At 52.0% G+C, this 24,538-nt stretch overlaps 1 protein-coding gene and 1 long non-coding RNA gene across 4 annotated transcripts; one reads left to right on the top strand and one right to left on the bottom strand.

Moving 5' to 3' along the window:
* Positions 1-1,365: 1,365 nt before the first annotated feature.
* KLHL36 (kelch like family member 36) lies at positions 1,366-24,538 on the bottom strand. 3 transcript variants are annotated; one of them, XM_077133205.1, is made up of 6 exons: positions 17,716-17,758; positions 16,073-16,151; positions 9,958-11,031; positions 8,242-8,399; positions 6,017-6,561; positions 1,366-5,950 (listed from the first exon to the last, which is right to left on the bottom strand). In XM_077133205.1, exons 2-6 carry the CDS (start codon positions 16,130-16,132, stop codon positions 5,943-5,945), a joined length of 1,845 nt encoding a protein of 614 aa, XP_076989320.1. In that variant the 5' UTR covers positions 16,133-16,151; positions 17,716-17,758; the 3' UTR covers positions 1,366-5,942. The 3 variants fall into 3 exon arrangements, with proteins under 3 accessions (XP_076989320.1, XP_076989319.1, XP_076989318.1); XM_077133204.1 differs by lacking the exon at positions 17,716-17,758 and adding an exon at positions 24,442-24,538 and having other exon boundaries at positions 1,366-6,561; XM_077133203.1 differs by having other exon boundaries at positions 1,366-6,561; positions 17,716-18,056.
* LOC143659860 (uncharacterized) lies at positions 18,004-21,885 on the top strand. The gene is made up of 3 exons (XR_013163796.1): positions 18,004-18,270; positions 18,957-19,002; positions 21,222-21,885. It is a non-coding gene; the product is annotated as an uncharacterized LOC143659860 (long non-coding RNA).

Below are 24,538 nucleotides of genomic sequence, written 5' to 3'. Positions count from 1 at the left end.
GCCCCAGGCAGCCACCTCCCTGCCATGGAGATTTTGAAATAGGCCTGCAAACTTTGTAACATCTTCCCATCAGGAGATGTCATCTATGCCCCTTCCCCTTGAACCGGGGAAGAGAATGCAGCAAGGGATGCTGCTGGACTTCCAGACTAGGTTAGAAAAAGCCACGTGGCTTCTGCTCTTGACACTGGGGCCTCTGCTCCTGGAGCCTCTGGCTGCTGCATTGAAGTCCAGGGAAGGCCACAGCGTGCAGAGACCAGAGAGCGCACCTAAGACAGAAGAGAGGGAGGGCAGGCTGAAGGCGAAGAGAGAAGAGCCCCAGCTGTCTGAGGCTCCCCACTGAGGCCTTTAGATGTTTCCAGCACCTTCCACTGCTGGATGTGACTGTGTGTGAGACCCTGGCAGGAAAACTGCCCAGCTGCTCACCCACACTCAGATCCGCCAGCCGAGGAAATGATCATTGCTTGAACCCACGTCTGGGGGTGGCTGTGACTCAGCCATGGGCCATCAAGCACCTCCTTCTTAGCCATCCCCTTTCCTTGTCTCATTCCAGCATCTGGGGCCACCTCCCAAAGGAGCTCACAGCACCCAGCCCCTGTCCAAGGCCCTGCTTTCAAGAGCACCCTAAGATGACCGCTGACTGGCCGTGCAGCGTGGGCAAGGTCACCCTGGGCTTTGGAGTCGGCATCAGGGAAGATGGGGAGAGCAGCGTCTCGAACCTCAGATTCTCAGGCTTAAATGAAACAGTGAGGTGGAGAACTGGACACCTGGCAGCCAGTGTCCTGCCTCGGGCAGTTACCGTGCTCAGAGGCAAATTCCACTCCAGCGGGCAGGTGCGATGGGCAAGGCAGCCCCCCCCCCCCCCCCCCCCCCCCCCCCCCCCGCCAGCTTACCTGAACAGGGGAGGGGGCCCCTACTTCTGACAAGGCTCACCTGCTAGTGGCCTTTTAAAAACCCCAGCAGGGAGGGGCCGTCCTGTTAGGTCCTAAGAAAAATAAGGCTGCCTCTGTTCTACAAATGTTACTGCATCTTTCTGATAAAGTTAATACATTGCTTGCCATCGGCTATGTTTCCAATGGCTTCTATTCTAACGAATTGTCTCAGTTGACACAAATTCAGGCAGTTTCACTTTGTGTCACAGGGTTGTAGTACTGTAATCAAGGACCTGAATAAAATTCCTGGCAAAAGACAGCGATTAGAACCACAGTGAGAGTGGACTTGAAATGCCCCGGCCTCCCACCACACTAAGAGGCAGTCTGGTCAATTTTCAAATTATATTTAGGCTCACCATGCAAGGGTTTCTTTTTCATACAGGCAGAGAAAATAGGACTAATAGATCATTACAATAATCACACAAGACTGAGAATGTAATTATAAAATAAACCATACCCTAGCAGGCAAATTATTTTAATGTATTTCAAGAAGTGAATACTCTATTTGGAATTAAAAACAGAGGGGGGGGGAAGCTAGGTGCAGAAAATTAATTAAAAAGAGGCAAGACACAGGAAAGCTTTGAATGTCATAAAATAAATTCAGAAGGAATTAAAAAAAAAGCAATAACACAATTACAGATTTCAGTAACATTAGTAATCACAACAATCCCCAGGAATTACTTACCATCAAATGTCTTTACTAATTTGGGAAGGAGGAGGTTGGTGGTTGATCTCAATCAATAAAATGGACATTATCACTCACCGCGCCATTGTAAGCAAACTCGTAAAAATGGCTTCAAGGAACTTTGAAACCACGGAGTTCTTTTTCTCAGGAAAACAACTGACATGGGAGGGTTTAATCCCTTCTGTCCCTCTACCACTGAAATTTCTACATTGGTTTAACTTTTTAAATTAAGGCAACCAACAGACAATTTCTTGAGCCCTCAAATCACCGCGCGTGTCACAGATTCTGTCCACAGAAAAACCAACCTCCAAAGCCCAGCACGACGAGCCCGTAAAGGGCAAGGAGAGTTTGCCATCACGGCCTTTGTGTGTTTCAGAGATGCTCCGCTTGCTTTAAAAGATGGGGTGGAAGGGAGCAGGTGAGGATCCCAATCACAGCCTGGTTTGAGATATGATCCGTATGAGACAGGCCACCCAAGGGTGGTCCTCAGCTCTCCAACTCCCTGCATATCACTGAGGTGGGCGCTTCACCCTCCTGCTCAGCTGGGAACCTAAGACAGACACACAGGCCACTGTGACCTTACAAAACCCACGGGCCTTTCGTTGTCTGGCACAAACTCAAGGGATTGGGGGCAGGAGATGGAAAACCCCAGCAGGTGGTCTACAAAACAGGTATTAGCAAATTGTATCAAAAAGTATCAAAACATTTCAAAAAAAAAAACTCTAAAAACTGCCAGTCTTGGCAGATGTACAGGTCAAGATTCCCAAGAGCTGGCGGAGCTGCCCCGAACTACCGGGGTTTATCCTGGAGGCCAGAGGACAGGCCCCACTGCCCCACGGGATGCTCAGAATCAACAGACCCCCAGGGGCACCAGCCATGGCTGTAGCTGCCCTTCCAGGTCTGGGTCCAGTGGTCTGAGAGCCCAAGGGTCCTGGAGATGCTGCCTGGCTGGTGCTGGTCGAGCCCCATGACATGGAGGGAAGCAAGGTCAGTGTCAGGGCTGGGCGTAGGGGCGGGGGGCAGAGGTCTTTCACTTCCCATACTGCTGCAAATTCCCAAAAGGTCACTTTGGACGTAGGGGCTGGGGGACTTTGAACCACGAGGGTAACTCACCAGGGCTCCCTAAAGGCATCCCTGGACCTCAGAGGGGGGATTCCATTCCCTGTTGGTGTCTGGGTTCCCACTAAAACCTGAACACCTTAGGGCTGGCTTCTGGGGTCTCTCCCAAGTTACCGTCAGGCCACCTGGTGATCTGGAGGTGGAGGAGTGACACTCAGAACATAAGCACACGTGTGGCTCCTGGTCAACGAGGCTGTCAAGTCCTACCTGGTGGTCTTACTGAAATGGCCAAAGGTCACCAATACTGACTGAGCCATAAGCCATAAGGGAGACAAAACAATGCATGTTCATGTGGAACTGCAGAAAGACCACTCGCTGGCTGTAACAAGGGCTCTTTTAGCTTTTCTGCTCTCCTTCCCTGCTATTCCTACATTTACATCTTAGACAAGGCTCCAACTTGGGTGAGGATTAAATGCCAAACCTACCATGAATACAAAGTTAAAAGTCTACTTCTAGATATCTCAATAAAAATACATAAACAGTTTAAAAAGAAAATAAAAGGCTAATTCTTTAAAACTGAGAAGTCAAAACCTGAATCAAAGCCCCCGCTCCCTATTTTGCAAGATCAAAAGAAGATCCCAGAAGATCCCTGGGCTCCGGTGGAGTGGCCAAGGGCCTGGACAGTTCAGCGTGGGGTGGGCATGGCCGCAAAGACAGGGGCCTTCCCTTCGCTTCCCTCCCTGCACCTGACTTTCATGATTTTGCAGTTCCTACGGCCACCTGCACAAGTGCATCCCAAGAGCGTCCACTCCAGTTAAAAACATTTTCTTCCTTTCCTGGCTGGAAGGCACAGCAAAAAAGCTTCTATCTTAAAAACATGAATGACGAAGGCCTGTCGCTCCCTCCCTGAGCCCAGCAAGCTCAGAGACCCTACCTGGCACACGGCAACCTCCACCATTATTTGAGGTTAGTCCAGGAGATTAAACTTAACATCCTGGCCTTTCGAGGAAAGCTCTCCGCTTCAGTAACGTTAGATTCCTTGCTACACACATTAAAAACTGCCCTGACAGCAACAGGAGAGAGATCACAAGATAATCGGTGCAGGACAGCGTATGTAACCTGCAAAGCACAAGGAAATCAGGAGAGACCAGTACTGCACCCTCATCCTGGAAAAACTCCTGGTAGTAAAAAAAAAGAAACAAAAAGAAAGAAAAGCTGGCTTATGCTAAAAAAAAAATAATAAATTGCGGCTCATACTCTCCGCCAGGTCAAGGCCACGCTGGTCCCGCATGGCCTCGGCACATGCTCTTGCCGCCTGCCCCCAGTCTGGCAGACTGGCCACCACCACACTCAGGCCCTGCGGGGAGCTGGGGAGTCTGGGCCCCCCACACCCCTCTGTGCCTTCTGCAGGGTCTTCAAATAAGAAAACCTTTCCCGGAGTGGGAGGGCTGCCAATGATTCTCAAGTTGGCAGAAGTTCTGCAAAACAGGGTTCATGGAGGACTGGGACTAACTATGGAACAGAAAAGGGTTCCATGCTCAAAGAAGTTTGGAAAGGCTGGGCTGAAGGAAGGTTAACAGTAAATGCAGGACTTCAGAAAGAGTTTACGGTTTTCTGTTGTTGTTTCGCAGAAACTATCCACAATTTATCTAGGGATTTTCACATGCAAGAAACTATCTAAATATACAGACTGCATGACCAGCTAGCAACACAGGCTGCTAACATTGGCCATTGAAGCTTTCGACTCCCATGTCAAAAATGACTGATTAAAATCACAGTAAACCCTAAGGGAAAGGAAACATAGCAAAGAGTCTTTTGGGAAAAAAAAAGGAAATAATTTAACTGAGATTATTCATATTCTACTATTAATGCAATCAGATCTCTGCCAAGGAACAGATTGGTGATGCCTTCCCTGGTTCATGTTTAAAACTCATCACAAGCCCTGTCCCCCATAGCACATCACACACTGGCTTCGAGAGCAGTCTAAAAGCTCTCCTTAAGGGGCAGATGCTATTGACAGCAGTTCTAGAGAGTGTCTGCGGGAACAAGTACAGGGCAGCCACACATCTCAAAAGGAGGTGCTGCTTATGTATCAATAGCTTATATATAGACTCCCAGAACTCACCCCTGGCAGGAGCTTGGTGATTACATCATCTGATCCTGCCATGTGAGGAACGAGGAGACACATCAAGACTCATCTACGCAGTAGCAGATGCCTGTGGTCAGGATCTGCCCCGTGAGCTGGGGCGAGACCCTCGCCCACTTTCTCAGGGGTGAGCGCAGGAGTGCGCAATGCCGTTTCAGGGAGGGAGCCACAGAAAACGACAGTCTCTGGGGCTCACTTTTTCTTTCCTGAGAAATCAACGTAGATTTGGGAAGCTCAGTACACGAGTCAAGTAAGAAACAGTGGGTTTAGCAAACAAAACCAAAACCAAAAAGCAAAGCACAAATTACAGAAGACTCTTATAAAGAGCTTCATGCCTGGGTTTTTTTTTTTCTTTTTCTTTCTTGATTACCTACAAGCTTTTTAGAACCTGGGAAGGCAACCAACCAGGAAAAATGGATTGTGCAGACACAAGAGTCATCTGACGGGAAATCCCGGGGAGCGCACCTCACTGGGAAGAAGACTTCGGGTCTCAGCCGACTGTCCGGCCAGCTGGTGACCTGGGCCACTCACCCAGCCCTCGGGGTCTCTGTGCCCTCATCCTGAAAATGAATACTTTGGACCTTGCCAATGATTCCCAAATGTAGCTGATGCTCCATCGTTCCAGGAACTGGTTAGAGTTTCCAGGCACCCCTGTCTCCCCGAGTCCTGGTAGTCTGGGTACCAGAAATTCTGAGGTCAGGCCCAGGAATCTGTATTTTCTTAAATGGCCAGCCAGGTTCAGGAACGTCCGAGCTGCTGACCTGAACTATCCCTTTGAGGCCTCCAAGTTTCACTTTGAAAACTCTGCCTAAAACTCCTATCCTGGCTCCTCTTGGGGGTGGTTACGGGGCACCCCAAAAGGAACTGGCATCTGGGAAGAAGCCCAGCACAGAACCAAGTATTTTTGAGTATTCGGCAAGATACTATGCAAAGCTACATATCGTATTTAATCCTTTGCCGTGCTACCATAGAAATAGCAGAATCCTAAAAGTTCAAAAAAAAAAAAAAAAAAGTCGCTAAGCAGTACAGCATGTGTCCAGGGTCCTAAGAGGTGGCGGCAGGTCTGCCGAGGCGGGAGGGGCGGCCGGGTCACTGGCTCCGGTCCTGATGGGGCGCGGCCGGGTCACTGGCCTGGTCCTGATGGGGCGCGGCCGGGTCACTGCCCCGGTCCTGATGGGGCGCAGCCGGGTCACTGGCCCCGGTCCTGCCGCCTCTTGCTCTTGCCCTTCTTCTTGTCCTCCAGCCGCGGCCTGAGGGCGCAGACGCAGGCGGACCCGCCGGCGATGGCCTTGGGCAGGTCGCGGCCGCGGCTCCACTTGTCGGCCTGGCGGTCGTACACCTGCACCATCTTGGAGAAGGCGGTGCTCTCCCAGCTGTAGCCGCCCAGGATGTAGATGCGACCCTCCCACACGGCCACCCCCGACTCGCTGTTGGCGTGCAGCAGGGGCGCCACGCGGGTCCACTGGTTGCACTGCGGGCTGTAGGCCTCCACGCCCAGCACGTCGAAGCGCTCCATGGACTCGATGTTGTCGTCGCTGCCGCCGATGGCGTAGATGCTGTCGTCCAGGCTGCACATGCTGTGCCAGCCGCGCGCCGTGCCCATGGGCCGCCGCTCCTCCCACACGTCCGCCCGGTGGTCGTAGCGCAGCAGGTTCTTGCGGTAGGGGCCGATCTGGTAGTCGTGGCCCCCCGAGATGTACACGAAGTCTTTGTAGATGGTGCCCGCGTGGCCGTATGTGAACCTGCGGAGGGACAGACGGACAAAGAGACAGAGGGAACTCAGCACGGCGCCCAGCCTCAGTCTCCTCTGCAGGCCGGGGGGGCGGGCACCGTGTCAGTGGGGGGCTTGATGATTTGGTGAGAGGATGGTCTACACAGTGCAGTCATTAGACAAGGGGCAGAGGGCAGGGCGGGTTAACTGGAAGACTTTGTCCGTCTGCCAACTCCCTTCCCCTCTCTCCACTGCAGGGTTTGGGTAATAATCCATCTGGGTTTATCACCTTCAGCATGGCTGAAAACAACTCAAATGGTATGCAATTTCCGCACACAGAGAGACCTCTTAAATTTACACATCCAAAGGGGAATAAACATAAAGCACAAGCAGAGGCGAAAAAATGAGGTCATGAAATTCAGGACAGCGGTTACTTCCTCGGGAGCTGGAGAGGAAAGCACATGGGGGAGGGGATAGTGTCCACATACATGGACTAAGGAAAACGGTGTAGGCTGGATTACGTTTATACTCACTCTCTGTCCCTAAGGCACAAGAAAAATCATCACAGGGCTACTGGAGGGTCTCCCGTCTAAATCACACGGTGGGGCCTGGTGTGAGGGGTTCTTGTCACTACTCTGAAGCCTCAGTTCTCCGTCTATAAAATGGGAGGATAAAGCACCCCCTCCTGGGAGAGCAGGGTCCTGGTGTGTTAGGGCAGGGCCAGGTCCACAGTGTTGACACACCCCATTTGCTCTCTCTGGATAAGCGAATGACAAAGTACACGGACGCCCACCCACTTTCCACCAGGCTTCTGCGGCCAGCGAGGGGCTTGCCACATATAGTGCTGAGCCAGAGTCAGCCCGGAGCAATCAGGGGCAACTATGATTATCATCCAATCACCTTAATAAAGTGTCCGGGTATCAGGTTGGCTTCTGGCAACATCTAAATGAAGGTGGCAGTAATTGGGAAGTGGTGTCACTAGAATTCATGCCCAGTTGGTGACTCACAGGCTCACACCCTGGCCACCCTTCTAACTCTCAGGGGTCAAGTTCTGAGATGCCTGGATGTGTTCTGGAGCAAGGCTGTCCCAGAAAGTGTGCTTCCAGCTCTAAGAGCGAGGAACCGGTCAAATGAATTGTGTGAGCGTTTTGCTAACCTCATGATGATGATCAGCACTCACTAAATGCACACCTAGAGGCAGGAAAGACAGAGGGAGATGAGAACGGCTAAGACCTCAGGTCATTTCCTGCTGGACGCGCTATGTGTGGATTTAATACGCAGCATCTCATCTAATCCTCATGACAACCCAACAGGGCGGGTACTGATGCCCTCACTTTACACATGAGGAAATGAAGACTTGGTGCAAGTCACAGCTCCAGTATAGATATACCCCCACTTCTATGAACCCCTCTCTGCCCGACTCAGATTTTTGGATAAATTCCTATCTGAACTCCATACTCAATTTCTAAAACTCAGGGAGTGAACAGACTCGGATATTGAGGGATGCCTGTCCTAGTAGCAGAGCTGAGACTTACAAGCAACCATTCTAAAGCCAGACCCTAGACTCTACCGCCATGCCCTATACCTACCATGGACCATGAGATTTCCCTGGAACTAGAGACCAAAACAGCCACAAAGTGAGGTGGACCAAATTAACAGTGTCCCATTAAAATAGCACATTTGAAGAGTCCGTGCCCCGGCCCCCATTCACCTTGGCAAACCAGCCACGTAGGACCAGGAGTCAGTCTTGGGACTGTAAGTCTCCACCGAAGAGAGAGCTCCGTTCTCATTCCGGCCGCCGACAGCCACCAACATGTCTTCAATGGAGGCAAGGTAGAAATCCACCCGCCGCTGGTTCATGGAAGCCACCTGGGGAAGCGAGACACCTGTACCTTCCCTTCCCTGGAGCCGTGTCAGCATCCAGCACTGTGCCTACCAAATGCCCTCCATGGAGCGCTCAGCCCAGGAAGGTGTGACAGGGGCCAAATGAATTTTGGAGAAGGGAGTTAAACTTGAGTAAAGAGCAGTTCTTACTGCAGGACTTCTCAGAGTTTCTGGGGTATCCTTGGTGGATCACAACCCCCTAAAAGGACAGAGAACACCTTTCCCCAAACTTGTTTGGCCACCTGGTCTACCTTGTGGACTATAGGGCATATAATTCAGAATTGCTGATTCAGGGATTCCTAAAATAAAAATTCATCATTCCCCTCTTCCTCCCATTAGGTATATTTTCAATTAAGGCTGACTGCCCCCCCCCCCCCAATGTTAACAGGGTGGAAGAGTGACACCCAGGAACTTTAGAAGTAGAAGAACCAACTTAAAAAAAAAACCCATGTGAAACCCACAAATGAACACGGCCCCACAAGAGACAGGCGTTTAGACTCCCACTGCTGAAAAACCTTTCAGGATCAGGCGTCCAAAGCTGGGGGCACATTTCTATTTGATTCCTCTTTTTAGGAGCGAGATTTAGGCCTTGGAGGGAGTTTGGATTTTTGAGAATAAAATCGAAAGGTCAAGTGGAGTCTGTTCTGACTGAGCTTTAAGCGAAGGGGAACACTGAGTCAAGTGGAAACACTGAGGTGAGAGCACAGAGAATGAGACACATTTTCACAGGTGACACTCGTGGGAGCAGGAGAATACCTCTGCATGTCAGGTGCCTGGCAATCAACAGAGCTACAAGCCCCCTGACCCTAGAAGGTCAGTGTCCCCAGGCCCATTTTCTAGCTGGGGAGTTGGAATTTGGAGAAGACAGAGAACTAGTCTTTAATCCCCCAGTTACAAGTTCGCCCAGGTAAGCTGTGAACCAGGTGTGACTCCAAACTCTTCCCATAGTTAACCTTGCTGCCTCCTGCAGAGCCAGAAACTGTACCAAGTGTGAGCCTCCATGGGCTCCCGAACCCAGCTCCAAAAAGCTTTTCAAAAGAGGAGCACAGGGGAGGCTCCGAGGCATGAGACACATCATTTGAACTATGGGTCAAATCTCTGGACCTGCGCTATCCAATCTGGCAGCCACAGCCTAATGTGGCTGCTTTAACGTAAATTGATGAAAATGAAATGAAATGGAGAATTCAGTTCTTCAGCCATAGTAACCACACTGCAAATGCTCAATAGCCACATGCGGCTGATGGCTACTGTATCAGACGGTGTGGCTCTAGAACATTCCATCTGTGCAGAACATTGTTGGGCGGCGCTGCCCGGGACAGTGTATGACCGTTCCAAGGGCGGTCAGCACTCTCTCTCCCAGGCCAGGGTCCAGCCACGGGGGCCGCGTGGGCACGACAGCGCCCATCGCTTTGTCGTCACACCTCGTTCAGGAGCAGGACAGGCAGGCACGAAGGCCCGAGAGGAGAAAGGGGAGGTCAAGGCTAGCTTAAGGAAGTCAAAAAGAGTCCTCAAGAGTAAAGAAATAATCTGGCTTTAATCTCACCTTGATCCACTGTTTACAGCGGGGGTCATACCTATAAAGAAGATTGGACGCCGCGTCCCCTCCGTTGTCCCGGGAGAAGCTGCCGCCGGCAATGAAGATGAAGCCTCCCAGCACGGCGACACAGTGGTGGCTCCGGCGGGCGGGCAGGGGCGTCTCCTTGACCCACTGCTCGCTCTTGGCATCCAGGTAGCAGGTGTCGTCGCTGAGCTCCAGACACCGCTCGGAGACCTCGCCGCCCACGAAAAGCAGGCGCTCCTCGTTGGTGCGCAGTGCCGTGCGCTTGGTCTGCATGACGGGCTGGGCGGCCAGGTGGTTGTGGTAGCGCACAGCCTCCTCGATGAAGCCCTCGCAGCCGGCCTCCTTGGGCAGCAGCGAGCACACGGCCGGCTTGACACGGTGCAGCAGGTCGTTCTTGGGGATGAGCGGGAAGTGGATGTTCTCCAGCACGCGGCGGGCGTGTGCCTCGCGCTCGGGCTGCTGCGTCAGCCACTGCAGGGCGGCCTGCAGTAGGTCGTGCTCGCACTCCCGCTGCACCTCGCTGCTGCCCAGGTAGACGCACAGCTTCTGCACAGACACGTTCTGCAGGAAGTCAGGAGTGAAGGACAGCGTGCCGAAGCGGCTCAGGATGAAGCCGTCGATGAAGGCGTCCAGCCGCTTGAGGCTGTAGATGGAGGCCAGCTCCTGCAGGTAGAGGTAGTTGTCCTCGCTCACCTCCTGCTCCAGGTACTCGCAGCAGAAGTCCACCACGGCCCAGATCTGCAGCAGGTGGGCCGTCTCCAGGACGTAGTCGATGTTGCCGCCGTCCAGCGCCAGCTCGCCGCCGTACAGGAAGTCCACCACGGCCTTGAGCCCGATGTAAGAGGCGCCCACCAGCTCCACCTCCTTCTGGAAGGCCTCCCGCATGCCCAGGGTGAACATGGAGTTGAAGTAGTCGCTGCACACGGCCAGTAGGTTGCGGTGGGCCGGCACGCGCTGCTCGTCCGCCACCAGGACCACGTCGCAGAAGAGGCCGCGGAGACGCTGCTCGTTCAGCCGCTGCAGCACTGTGCCCGCGTGCTCGGCCCAGCGGTAGACCTGCGGCAGAGAGCGAGCGGAGTCAGGCTGCCGGCCCCGGGCGGGAGCCTCAAGGCAGTCCAGCAGGGCAGGCCAGGCAAGGACAATGAAATGCAACTAAGGACAATGAAATGCAATGAAATGCATCACATCACACCCGGAAGGCCCGTGCTCTGTACCCATATATGCATATGTACTACACATATATATTTCCTCCCTCCCTCTCTCAATTCCTTTCCTTTCCCTCCTTTGTTGCTTCTTCACTTCTTTCCTACTTCCCCCTTTCCTTCTCTCCTTCCTTCCTCCTTTCCTTCCTCCCTTCTTGCTTGTTTCCTTTCTCTCCCCCCTTTCCCTCTCTCCCTCCTTCCTCCCTCCCTCCTGTGCCTCATGAGTAAACGGGTTTGAAAATCGCTGACCTGTCTGGACAGGGAGTTTGCTTGGGGGTGTGCCCTACAGTCAGGAGTCGGCTCTGAATCCCAGCTCTGCCACTCAGTCGCTGGGTAACCCTGGGTAAGTCATGAAAACTCTCTGAGCCTCCATTTCCTCACCTCACAAATGAGGATGGTGGTATTTACCACTCAGGTTGGAGGAGTTAATGAGATGAAATGTGGCAAAGAGCTGGCCAGAGGTATTGTGAGCAGGGCCGCCCACAGGGAAGACAGCTTTCTCCGTGTTGCATAAAGCGCGTTTGCACAGCCACGCCACGGAGGCACCGTCTCTACTGATCCATCAGGGAGGGCATGGGTCCCTGAGATCTAGCCACGCAGCTGCACCAAGGTGTTCCAGGGACCCACTCCGAGAAATGTGGCTTCAGCGAGGGCTCACCCACCAGGGTTAAAGGAATTCTCCGATATGCCAAGCACAGGATGCTGGCTTTCCCAAGGACTCCTGTGTCCCGAGCCCAGTGCCCCTCGACACAGTGTCATGAAAACCCCCCAGGAGCACCTATAATGACTCCCCACTTACTGGATGAGGGAAACTGAGGCTCGGAAGGCCCAAAGTGACTGAGCAGCAGGGCTGAGATCTGACCCTCATCTGGTTCCAGAACCCAAACCTTGAGTCCCCTGCGCTCTGCTGGAGTGAATGAATTAACCTACGAATGAATGAATTCAATCCATTTAGGAGGCATCTGCTGAGCGCCATATGCCTGCTGTGTGCTGTTGAGGATATGGGGGTAGAGGAGACCTAGGCAACGTTTAGAAACCTTGGAGGACTAAGCGTTCGGGATATCACACACTGCTTTCTTTATTTGCTGCAAAAACAACACGAAAATTCAACACAGGAAAAAACGGCTATTCAAAAAATGTCAACAAGGTAGCTGGTCTATTCAAGGGGACTGCAGAAAAGGACGGGCTGGGTGCTAAGCCTGCGGCAGAGGGCGGTGGTGGGACGGAAGGGGGCCAAGTGGGAGCAGGTGGGAGCAGCTGCATGCGGGCACACATCACCCTTGGACACTTACTCATCATTTGTCAACGTGCAATCTGCAGCAGTGGGGCTTTCAAAATTTATTTATTTTTAATGCATATTTTTTGTTAGAGAATTTGTAGGTTTACAGAAAGATCAGCAGAAAGTACAGAGCGTCCACATACCCCCTTATTGTTTCCACTTTGCCTTAGTGTGGTGCCTCTGTTACAGCTGATGAGAGAGTATTAAAACTGCACTATTAACTCTAGTCCCTCGTTTACATCAGGGGTCACAGGGTTGTCCAGCCCTGTGGTTGCTGTTTCCCTTAAAATGTTTTTCTAGTAACACATATTTACTATACGTAAACACATCCTGCAGTGGTGGGTTTTATTATGTCTTCCTCATCGAATCTGCTCTTTACTGCCCCCCAATGAGTTTTTAATTTGTCTACTTTATTTTGAGGTCCTTACTCGTCCAGTAAATTCCAACGTGAGCAACTCCAGCGGCCCTCTGATCCTGACATCGTGTTGGGGACCCCCAGCAGGTAGGTCCTAAAAGTTCCCTTCCGGGCCCCGTATTGGGAGACCATGCTGCCCCCTCTCCTACATCACGGGCAGAGGTTTTTCCTGGGGTTTCTGAGGTGGCTGCCTGTTCATTCTGTTTGTGCACAGAGAGCTCTGCTGGGCTGCCCCAGCTCCTAAAGCAGCAGGAACAGCTCTGGGCCCCAGGGAAGCCCCTCTTAGGCAGGGGCCAAAGGAAAGACATGACACAGTGCCCCAGGGCAGGCAGTGCAGTCCAGGCCTAACATCCCGAAAGAAGAAAGCGGGGGGCATCTGACCCCGACATGTCTGGCATCCGGCCAGTGGTCCCGCAGGCACCGCCACACTTAGATGGTGGCGCACATGATCTCAGCTGTAAAGTAAAAGGGGGACAGCCCAGGGGTGGGCCGGGAGGCTGGAGAAAAGGCTGGCCAGCAGCTGCTGAGGGGAACCATCTGCTCCAGCAAGCTAGGGAAAGTGCAGCTACAGTGTCTACAAACCGAGTCTCCACAAAAGTAGGTGCGTTTGAGTCTTTACCTGGGTCTCCTCCGGGAGCTATGGCTGACAGTTTAGTGCAGCTGTACAGAGGCCAACGTAAACAAATGCACACACGTGTTTTCCCCACCTTAAAGGGACACCAGTCACAGACTTTCACCTTTTCATGTGATCTAAAGCCCTGACTCTCGAGAGGCTCTGGTGGTCTTAGCTCTGCTCATTCCTTTATTTCATATCTTAGTGCCTTCATCAGATGCAAGGCAGAGAGTGAAAGAAACACTGTAATTCAATAGCTAACACCAAAGAGAAGGCAGCAGGTATGGGGTATTACATGTCTAAAAATAATTTAGCCTGGTTGGAGGAGAAGTGGCTTTGGAACTTGTACTTTCTGCAAGCGTTTTCTTTAAACTTACAACTGCTCTAAAAAAAAATAATAATAATAAAAGGAAACCATTGCTTTCGGGTGATGGTAAAGTTTTGGCAATGGATGGTGGTGAAGGTCGTACGACATTATGAACGTAATTAACAGCACCCAATACCTGAAAGTGGTTAAAATGGGAAATATTCTATTGTATCTATCCCAATTAAAATGTTGTAAAAAAAGAACTTAGCATCAACGAAGAGAACATAATTTTGAGTAGATAAGCAAACAGCGGAGGTCGCAGGATGGGAATCCCCACAGTCCCGAGAATAAGAAGTCTAGAACAATCTACCACTACAGTGCAAGTGAGTCTCACGAGCATAATGTTGCATGGAAGCCAGACACAAAAGCACGCCTGCCCTGTGACTCCATTTAAAAAATATCCAAAGGTGGGCAAAGTGAAACTGTGCGGCTACAAGCCAGGAGGCGGTTATCTGACTGCACGGACTGGAGGGGTATGGGGTAGGAGGTTTCTGGGGGTCGATAATCTGTTCTTTTTTTCTTTATATCTGGGTGTCATGTTTAATATCTGAAAATTCAAGGACACACTTACGAATTTGGGCACTTTTGGGTATAAGAAGTTCAAGCTATACAGTCAACCAAGGGACAGAGAAGCCTCGATTCAACAGACTCAGCATCTGGCTAAAGGGACAAAGATTTCTAGTGCTATCAGACTTGGAAAGCTACACTGTCCCCACAGCCAAGCTCCCAAACAAAGCCCCTTTGAGAGAGCAGCAAGACCTTTCTGGGTTTTCACAGCAGATAAAGCCGAGTTTGGCAAGAGCCTCCCTGTGAACTCAGATGCGAAGAGTAAACTGTTTCTTAGGTGATTCAACCTCTCTCGAAAACTATACCCTGCTTTTCTTTTATGAACATCTGAAGAACTTTGGCCTTTTTTCAAATCTATAGGATGCTCATACGTCCCCCTTTACCTAAAATGGTATTTCTCACCATTTTTCCATCAATGCTCCCCCCAAAGATATTTTTCCTAATAGGCTCCCACCATGAAATGTTAATTCAACAGATATACTATATATTTGCTTTTATACTGTGCTTCACGTATAAAAAGAGCAATCATTTTCTGTCTCGTTCCCCACTGAATAAATTTTCACCCCCTTGGGGATAATACCTCACACACACACACACACACACACACACACACACACACACACACACACACACACACACACACACACACACACACACATTGAGAAGCTATGATCCAAAGTAACCGTATAATCTAATCTCCCAAATTGATCATGGTGATGAATATACAACTGTGTGATGATGTTGTGAGCCACTGACTGCACACCAAGTATGCAATGTTCATACATTAAGAATGTTCGTGTTGTATGTTGATTGGTTTCATTAATAAAATTTTTTTTTAAAGTTTACTTTTAAAGAAAGGGGGAGCTGTTAACACTTACATCAGTATGATGGGTGGAAATCCCCCAAACCAGGCCCCCAAACTTTCTCTAGAACAGCTAAGGGTTGACCCGAATCCCCTGGGGAGCCTCTTGAAGGTAGAGGTGTCCCCAGGCTCCACTCTTGGGTTTTACTTTTTTGGGGGTGGTGGTGCATGGTCCGGGAATCGAACCCGGGTATCCCGCATGGAAGGCAGGCATTCTAACCACTGAACTACTCGTGTTATCGGGCTTTACTTTTGTAGGTCTGGGAAGGGGTTGGGCACATGCCCTTCTACCTGGAGAGCCCCTCCCCGGAGCGATTCTGATGCAGCCAGAGGGACAGTGCTTGGGAGCCTGGCCTGGGGCCACCCAGAAAGCCCTGGCTGGGAGATGGTCCTCAGGACACGAGCCCCCAGGTTACCATCTGTCCCTGCGCCCCAGCACATACCCCTTTGGAGTATCTGAACCCCAAGTGGGGATGGACAATCCCACAGGCTCCTCCCCTATCCTGTCCACCTCTTGGGGGCGATGCGAGGGGGCAGGGAGTCGTGACACCAAGGGGGCTCTGGGACAGGGCTCTTTGAAAACGACTTGCCTGGCCACAGCATCTCTGGAAGCCCCTGACGTTCCAGCTCTCTCTGCTGTGAAGGCTCCTTCCATTCCTTCACCACGTCCACCTGAGCTCATCTTTAAGGAGATTCACATCAACAGCCGCCACATGCACACAAAATCAGCCTACATGCTGAGAATGAGTTAACTGGGGAACACAGCACACTCCTTAGACAACTTCCACTAACCTTTGACGACTCGCTGATCTTGTACGGCCGGGCCACACGTGTCTGCCTGCTTCCTTCCATCGTGAGACAGGTCGCAGCCCTACAACAAGGGCAGGATTTAGAGTGGAGAATAATGACTCTACGTCATTCAATAACGGCAAGCAAGAGGGAAAACACACACGCAGGGGAAAGAGAGAAAGAAAATACTGCACTATCAAGAAATTGTTTACACCTGGAGATGAGAAAATCAGGTTGTTAGAAGCAGCTAGAACAGTTATTAAGTGTTTCTTTATCATCCCAAATCTGGACAACGTCACATCTTTTAGCTTATGTCTGATAAACACCTGTGCTTGAAGCTTGACCGAACCAGGCCTTTTAGGCACATCTCAGTTATAATGATGGTGATGATTCTGGAGCCTATTCTATGACCCCCACAGCTAACAGGCTCTTCTTTATCCCACTTTATACATGAAGATACGGAGCTCAAGGTCGCATAGTTAGCAGGTGGCTGGGACTCACACTTAGGTCTGTCCATCTCCAAACCCCGGGCCCTTCCCCGCGATGCTCTGCTGAATGTGGTCCAATATCAGAAAAAAAATAAAGCAGTGATGACCAACCCTGTGCCAGGCACATCCTAGACACACTAGCAACTTCCTGAAAATGACAGGCTGTACTTAGCCAGCAGCCTTCCTAACAGTGTGACAATGCTTGGGAGCCTGACCCTGGGTATCCACGTCCTTGGCTGCTAGGAGCTCACAGACAGGAGGGAAGGAAGCCAGTATCCAGGCAGCGCCTACTGTATACCCCCGACATTCTCCTTTTAGCTTCCCCAAGACCAGCTGAGACAGGTGGTGGGATGAGTTCCAAGCTAAGGGCTTGCCCAAGGTCACAGGACGGGAAGTTGAGGCCCCTCTCTCCACCAGTCCCTGCAGCCCGGCAGGGCTGAATATTACCCTCGGATGCTAAAAGCTTCCTTTTCCAGGCCAAGATCTCTAGAGAGTTTTCCCCCTTGCCGGAGGCTCCAGCCTTTTGTCTCCCGGCTGGTTTCTGAGTGGGCCTGTCGGTGCCTCCTTCCCATGTGGGAAGAGGTGAGGGGCTCCAGACCACCCACCTCCACAGAGATGATTTAAAGGGTCTTTTAATGAACACCGGAAAAAAGGCGAGGTCTGGGCCGGCAGGGTCCCAGGGGAGCCTCCTCTCCGAGTTCCTGCCCGAACCTCGGAAAACACAGCGGCTGTCGAACTCGCCTCGGGTCCCGCCGCCGCTCCCCCGTCCCGAACCTCGCCCCAGGGTCTCCCGCGACGCCGCTGTCGCTCGCTCGGCCCCGGCCCCGGCTCCAGGCGGCTGCCAGGACTCGGAGGGAGGCGGAGTGGGAACGCGCCGGGGCCGGGCGCCGGCGGCTGGACGCGGGGGGTCTCACCTGCGGGCCCCGCCGCACAGGCCGCACCTGTCTCACCTGCGCGGGCGGCGGCGGCGCCCCCCAGGCCCCCGGCCCGCCTCCCAGTTGCACCCACCGCAGAGGGAGGGTGGGGATGGGGGTCCGGGGCTCGCAGGGGCTGGGGACCCTCCCGATCACCCCCCCACGGCTCCCGCCCCCCGCTCGGCACCCTGGACGGCGCGCGCGGGGCCCGGGGCCGCGTGGATGGGCGCGCGCGGAGGCCCACCTGGCAGGGTCGCTACGGGCGCGGCGAGGCGACCTCGGGCGGCGGGCGCGGGCGGGCGGGGCGGGCGGGGCGGCGGGGCCGGGACGCCGGAGCCCCTGGGCCGGCGGGGCGCGCCGCCATGGCTCCGCCAGGAAGTGCGAGGCCGAGGGCGGAGGCGGCGCGGCCAATGGCGGCGGCCGCGAGGGGGTGGGCTCAGCCGGCGGCGAGGCGGGGCCTGCGCCCGGGGCTGGCGGCGCGCGCGGGACCGGCCCGGGCCCGGGAACCCCCCGCGCCCCGCCGCCCCCCGCGACCCCCAGGCAGCGCTCGCCCAGCAGGCAGGCCACGATCGCGCCGCGCGACATGCCTCCGGGCGTCCCGGGGTGTCCCGGGTGTCCCAGGCGTCGGGGACGCGGCGTGGACCCGACACCTGCGCGCGGAGCAGGGGGCGTCGCGATGACGTCATCGCCCCCTCACCTGCCCCCAGGCCCCCGCCGCGGGGGGGTGTCACATGCCCTCGCTCTGCGCCCTCTTCCCGCTCCTCGCCGTTCTCTTCGGCTCCTATGGCCTCCCGAATGAGTAAGTAAACAACTTATTCCCCGCCAGACTCGCTGGGCAACGGGGGCTGTTTCGGTTTCATGCCCGGCTGTGCCCCCCACCGCCCCCGCCAGGCCGTGCACAGTAAACATCTGTCAAATGGAGGAATGAATGAATGTAAATGTCATTGCTCAGTCGATCAGTTCTCAAACCGGACTCATGCAGCCTTGAAGACATGAAAACCTGACACAAAAGACCACATGCGTGATTCCATTTATGGGAAATGTCCAGAATAGACAGGCCTACAGAGACAGAAGGCTCAGTGGCTGCGACGGTCTAGGGGTGGGGGCTGGGGGTTAGGGGTGACTGCTAAAGGATAAGGGATTTCTTCATAGGGTGATGAAAACGTCTGTAATTAGATAGTCATAGTGGTTGCCCAACTCTGTGACTATACTAAAAAAGAAATCAGAATTGCTCACTTTAAAAGGGTGGATTTTATGCTATGTGAACTGTAGCTCAATAATACTGCTACCAAAACAGAACGAAATAAAAACTTGAGTCCCTGTCCATGCCCTGCCTTCTCCGGGAAGGATTTAAAGCATCTTTCAGGGCTGCAGAAACCACCGCAAGACTCGGCCCCTGATGGTGGGCCAGAGGGCCAGAAAACAGGTGAAAACACGCCACAACCCAGCAAATCCTCATGGCCTTTCTCTTTTCCCTCTGTCTAGATGCAGCACTCATGTTGGACCCCTTCCCTCAGCTATTCCTGACAAGGTACTGAAGGGATTCCCCAGACCCTGGGCAAGGCGCGGTCCCCACCTCAGCCCATCCTCAGCAGAGGCTGCCCCCTCTAGGTGGGCGTGGGTGGGTTCTGGTCCCCCCGGTAGGTAAGGATACAAGGTTTGGGCAATGATCTAATGATTGCGTTTCTCGAGCCTAGGGGAGAGGCATAATCACACAGAGCAAACTGCTGTCACTCTCTTCTGAGTGAGCCTCAGCTCCTGAGTCTCAGTTTCCCCATCTGCGAATGGGGTCTTTAAGAGAAGTGCCTGCCCTTGAGTCCTGGTCTTCCGGGCCCTGGTTCAATGCACTGCGCAGTCACCCAGTTTCTCTCTGTAAAACATTACAGTTATGGGACAATCTTATGTGTTGCTATATATATATATATATATATATACACACACATACATATAGAGAGAGACAAGGAGAGAGAGAGATCTAGCTGTAGATATATTAAGCACTTAGAACTCATATTGATGCTCGCCTTCCAGGTGTGGGGTTACTTATGAATGAGAAGGCACGAGACTTGAGGATGGGGTGGAGGGTCTGCAGTAAGGGCCCGGGATAAGCTCAGGAATCCACATGTGACCTCAAACTGAAAAATATGGGCAAATGTGGCTGACCTGACCCTATCCTATGATCCACTTCACCATTTAGTGACCCACCTTTCACTTTTTTAGTTTAAGTAACATTTTCTCCCAAATTAAAAAAATAATGCAAATAATAATAATAATAATAATGCATGCTATACTTAACTTGGAAAACACAGAAAGTCCACAAGGGAAAACAAAAAACACCTATTTCTACATCATCCAAAAATAATAATTGTTCATATTATTGTCTTTCCATATTTTTTCCTCCTACAATTTCTTTATAATGATAATAATGCAAGGGCCAGCTAAACACTTACTTAGCTTTCCCTGTGCTAGGCATTGCTCAATTCATTTAATTGCCTCAACCCTTGCAGGGAGGGGATTGTCCTACTTTCCCTATGCACAGATGGGGAAACTGAGGCCCAGAGACATTAATCATGTGCCCAAGTTTGCAGAGCTCTGCTACTCAAGCAGAGCTGGGTTTGAAACCAAGGCTATCAGGCTCTGAGGTCTGCACAACCAACCTTGCCTGCTGCACACAGTACCTCTGGGCAGTGACAAAAAGTGACGCACGCTTTGTGCAGAGAACTTGGAAAACATGGACAAGCACAGAAGGGAAAAGCACCACCCACCCGAAGAGAACAGCTGTCACTATTTAAATGTAAATTGTCCAATATTTTTCCTATGCATATATTCCCTATGCATAGATGCAAATGAGGCATGTGGAGCCTGCTCTTTTGTAGGCTGCTTTTCCCCCTCCTTTAGTGAATATCATGAGATTTTCTCATGTCCGTAAGTTCTCTATTGCATGATTTTAACAGCCACATCCGACGCTGTATATGGGTTGTTTACTTGCCCTTTTCCTAGTTCTTGGGCAACTTGCTAGATTCACTATTGTGAGAAGCACGAAGGTAGCATCCTGTGACATTGTTTGCCACAAATAAACTGGAGTTGCCAGGGTCTAATCCTGCCCACCTCCCCCATTGAAGGCCAGTTGATACCCCCTGACAGTAGCTGAGCAGCCCATCACTTCAGGCCCCACCGTATAGAACCAGGACCAGCTGCCTTATCTGCAGAGCCCAACATCCAAGGAAAACGTGGGCCCCTTGTTCAATGAGCAGGAGAAAAGCTCTTCCTCTTGTGTCTCTCTCGGCCTACAATGGTCCTTTCTATTTGCTATTTAATGCTGCACACCTGTGGGCAGAGGGATGCATGTGGGACTGTGAAGACCCCCCGCCCAGCAGCTGTGCAACCCCCCACACATACACCAGGGACAGGGTTGCTGGGCAGGGGTCAGGGAACAGCGGCCAGAACTGTCCTGGGAGGCCAGGAGGCAGTGAGAGGTAGGACGGCGTGGGGGCCGAGCTTCCAGCCCCTCGTGCACGCTGCCTTCACACTTCACTTACACAGCACAGATTCAAAGACACAATTATTGGGATTGTCCAAACAACAACTGAAGAACCTTAAGCCCCAAGCATGGGGCCCCTCTGAGCAGGCATAGCTGTGTGTCCAGGAAGCCCTGGACTTAACCACTGGGCCTGTCCCAAAGAGGAGCCCTCGAGGCTCATGTTAGCTTCTACTGTGTCTTCTCTTACGGTTCTCTTTATTTTTGTCCTCAAGACCTCAGTTCAAAAACACGTCACCGATGCGTACCCAGTGTAGAGAAGCACATCAGCTGATCACCCAGAATGGCAAATCAAAAAGGTGGGGGAGCCGGGCAAGGTGGGAAGGAGAGCTCCTGGGTAAGGTGCAAGCCCCACGCTAACCACTCTATCTGCTGACCTCTCCAATATCTCAGGAACTGTGGTGGTTTGGAGTCTGTGCCCCAGAAAACCATGTTCTTAAACTTAATCCATTATTGTGGGTGTGAACCTGGTAAACAGGGACCTTCGATGAGGTTGCTTCAGTGGAGGCGGGGCCTGGCTGAGTCGAGGTGGGTCTTAATCCCAGGCCTTTTAGCGAAGGCCAAGAGGGGGAGGAGCCCGGAGGAGCAGCCCTGAGCAGGAAGTCAGTGGCACCGAGAAGCTGGGAGAGGCCGCTGTGTGCACTGCCACATGACAGAAAAGCCCAGGACCAGGGGTCCCCAGCAGCCAGCCCCAGAATGCCACAGTCTTTGGAGAGAAAGCATCGCCTTGACCTTGAGTTTGGATTTGTAGCCTCAAAACCATAAGCCAATAAATTCCCATTGTTTAAGCCAAAACCTGCTGCATGGTATTTGATTTAGTAGCCAGGAAACTAAAACAGCAACCTTTTGGGGGTCGATGCTACTGTCTTCCCCACTTTACAGATGAGGAGACTGAGGTTCCAAAGGGTGAAATGACTCCCATGGCATCACATGGCCTGTAAGTGCATGAATCCAGGTGAGGAGCCTGGTTAGCTGGTGCCGGGGCCCTAACAGTTAACCTGGACCCTCAGCCCTGCAAGGGCTGCCAGCTGCTTGGCTTTTCATCAACCCTGGCAGTTGGCTCTGAGCTGTGCCTTCTGCATGGGAGGTGGTGGCTGTTACTAAGGAGAGGCAGGGAGACAGGCATTTCTCTGCCTCCCTGTGAAAACTATTTGGAAGGGGGTGTCACCGAGCTGCCAGCCTGGCTGTGCAGAGAATAGCTGGGTTTGAAGGGGAGGGAGACACCATGATAGCTGCTGCTTGCAGCCGAAGCTGTCCTCCCACCCATGTTCCCAGGTCCTCAGCCTCCCAGAGTTAGAGGTCAAGCCAGTTCTCCAAACACCCTGTTCTTTCCAGAGCCTTGTCCTTGGTCCAGCTTCCTTCTAGGGGCTGAGTAATTTAGAAAAATTGCAGCCCAGCAGAAAAGAGTGGGCCTAGGGGCCCACCCGCATCATGCCACAAGCAGAGTTCTTGGTCAGCTCACTTTGAAAGTCTGTAACTATTTAGACTAGAAGATGGAAGCAACAGGTGCCCCATGGGATGGGACCAGAGAAAAAGGACCAAGTGGGAGTCTGGGCCAAGGCCTTGGCTTGTCCTTGAAATCAAGTGGAAAAAAAACTCCCCTTAATTGGCCATTCCCACTTCCTCCTTTCTTCTCCTCCCCTTGTTTTCCTCCTGGACTCTGGAGCTGGTCTGCCTGGATTTGAGCCCTGGTCCAGCTGTTCCCCAGCTGTGTGTTGGTGAGCAAACTACTTAGCTTCTTTGTGCCTCAGTTTCCCCATCTCCAATGGCATTGTGGTGAGGGTTTAATGAATTAATGTGTGGTGACCACTTAGAGCAGTGCCTGCAGATACGTACTCCATGTCTGATCAGACGCTCCGTAAATGTAAAATTTTTGCCCATCATGCCTAGTCTACCACTAAACAGATGAGCTTTGGCTTACACATTTGCTTCTGATAAAGCAGAAATCCTTTGGAGATGCACACTTTTTTATTAGTCAGTGGCACCTTAGCATTCATTAGTCTCAGGCATTTTATCAAGTTTATGTTTTGAGAGGAGGCTAAATAGAGGAACCAGCCTCTGGATAAAGGTGCGGAGAAGGAGGAAGGGAGAAGGCCCACCGAACATTCCAGTTTGACCTGGAACTGACTTGTAGTGGGGTTGAGTCTGGCTTTGTCCCCAGGTAACTCCTTTGGGACACGCTGGACCTATCATACACTTCCATTTTTTTGCAGCTTCCTAAATGGAAGCAGCTCAGGGACTTTGGATTTCGAAGTTGCAAACCTGGCTCAGGTCCAAGCCCAAAAGGGAACCCTGAGCAACCGATGTCTGAAATTGTGAGTGTCATCTAGCAACAACAGCTTTCTCCAAACTGTTGTGGTTGGAGGAACACAAGTACAATTGCTTGGAGATTCACTGATTGGTCACCCCCTGCCCTCCCTATTGGAGTGATCACTTTAAAACCCTCCGTGGCTTTGTCTGAGTCCATGAAAGTGGCTGCATTTGCACTAAACTCTGGGCCTTGGCCTCCGTCTGAGTTCTTGGTCAAGCCTTCAAGCTCTGGGGCTACTGTGTGCAATAAGGTAGCCACTAGCCACATGTGGCTGTTTCCGTTTCAATTTTAATTAGGTGAGAATACATAAAATTAAAACTTCAGTTGCTCAGTTGCCCTGTCACCTTTCAAGTGCTCGATCAGTGGCCACAGGAGGCCAGTAGTTGTGGGCCTGGATGGTGCAAATATAGAACATTTCCACCCTTGCAGAAAATTCTATGGAACACGCAGCCCTAGAGCAGCACTTCTTAGCTTTATGACTGAGCAAATTGTTTACCTCTCTGAGCCTCAGTTTTCTAGTCTGCAAAATGGCAGTTAACCTACTCAATAACAAATACTCATTGAGTCCCCACCGTGTGCCAGGTACTGTTTTAGGTGCTGGGGATACAGCAGTAAATAACCCATATCCTCATGGAACTGACTTTATAGAGGTCAGACAAATCATAACCTTGTCTCTAGTCAATGAGAGAGAGCAAGAAAAGCATTTTCCACAGTGCCTGGCACATTCAAAGTGCTCAATAAATGTTAGCTGCTCTTATTACCAGTAACTCCAGCTCCTTCTCCCAAGCCCTACTACGTGAGATGGTCAATACACGTGTGACACATGTGCTACCCCTTCCCAGCCTATGCCGATGGCAGACATTGCTAATCCATCCCAGTGCACTTTCCCACTGGACCCGGAGGTATCTAAAGCATTCTGGAAACAGAGCACCATGCAGCACTATCAGAAGCATCCTCTCATATCTCTCAATTTCTCTTCTCAACGTCACCTCCTGGCTCCCTCCAGGCTGCCTGTCCCACCCAATCCCAGATGATGGGCCTCTTTGATCCTGTGTGCAGAGTTCACGCTAGAACTCAGACCCAGCTTTCCCCTGCCGGAGAAATAGCAAGCACTTGCTCAGTACCTTATCAGCCCACAGCTGGTCCCGGCTGACCCTGTGCCAGTAATTGGCTTCTTGCTTTGCTGTTTCCCAGGGCCGGGTCTGGCTGCATTCTCACTGG

This window comes from Tamandua tetradactyla, chromosome 16 (genome assembly GCF_023851605.1).
Source record: "Tamandua tetradactyla isolate mTamTet1 chromosome 16, mTamTet1.pri, whole genome shotgun sequence".
NCBI lineage: Eukaryota > Metazoa > Chordata > Mammalia > Pilosa > Myrmecophagidae > Tamandua > Tamandua tetradactyla.
Note: the sequence above shows the minus strand (reverse complement) of the source record. Positions and strands in the feature narration are given on the sequence as shown.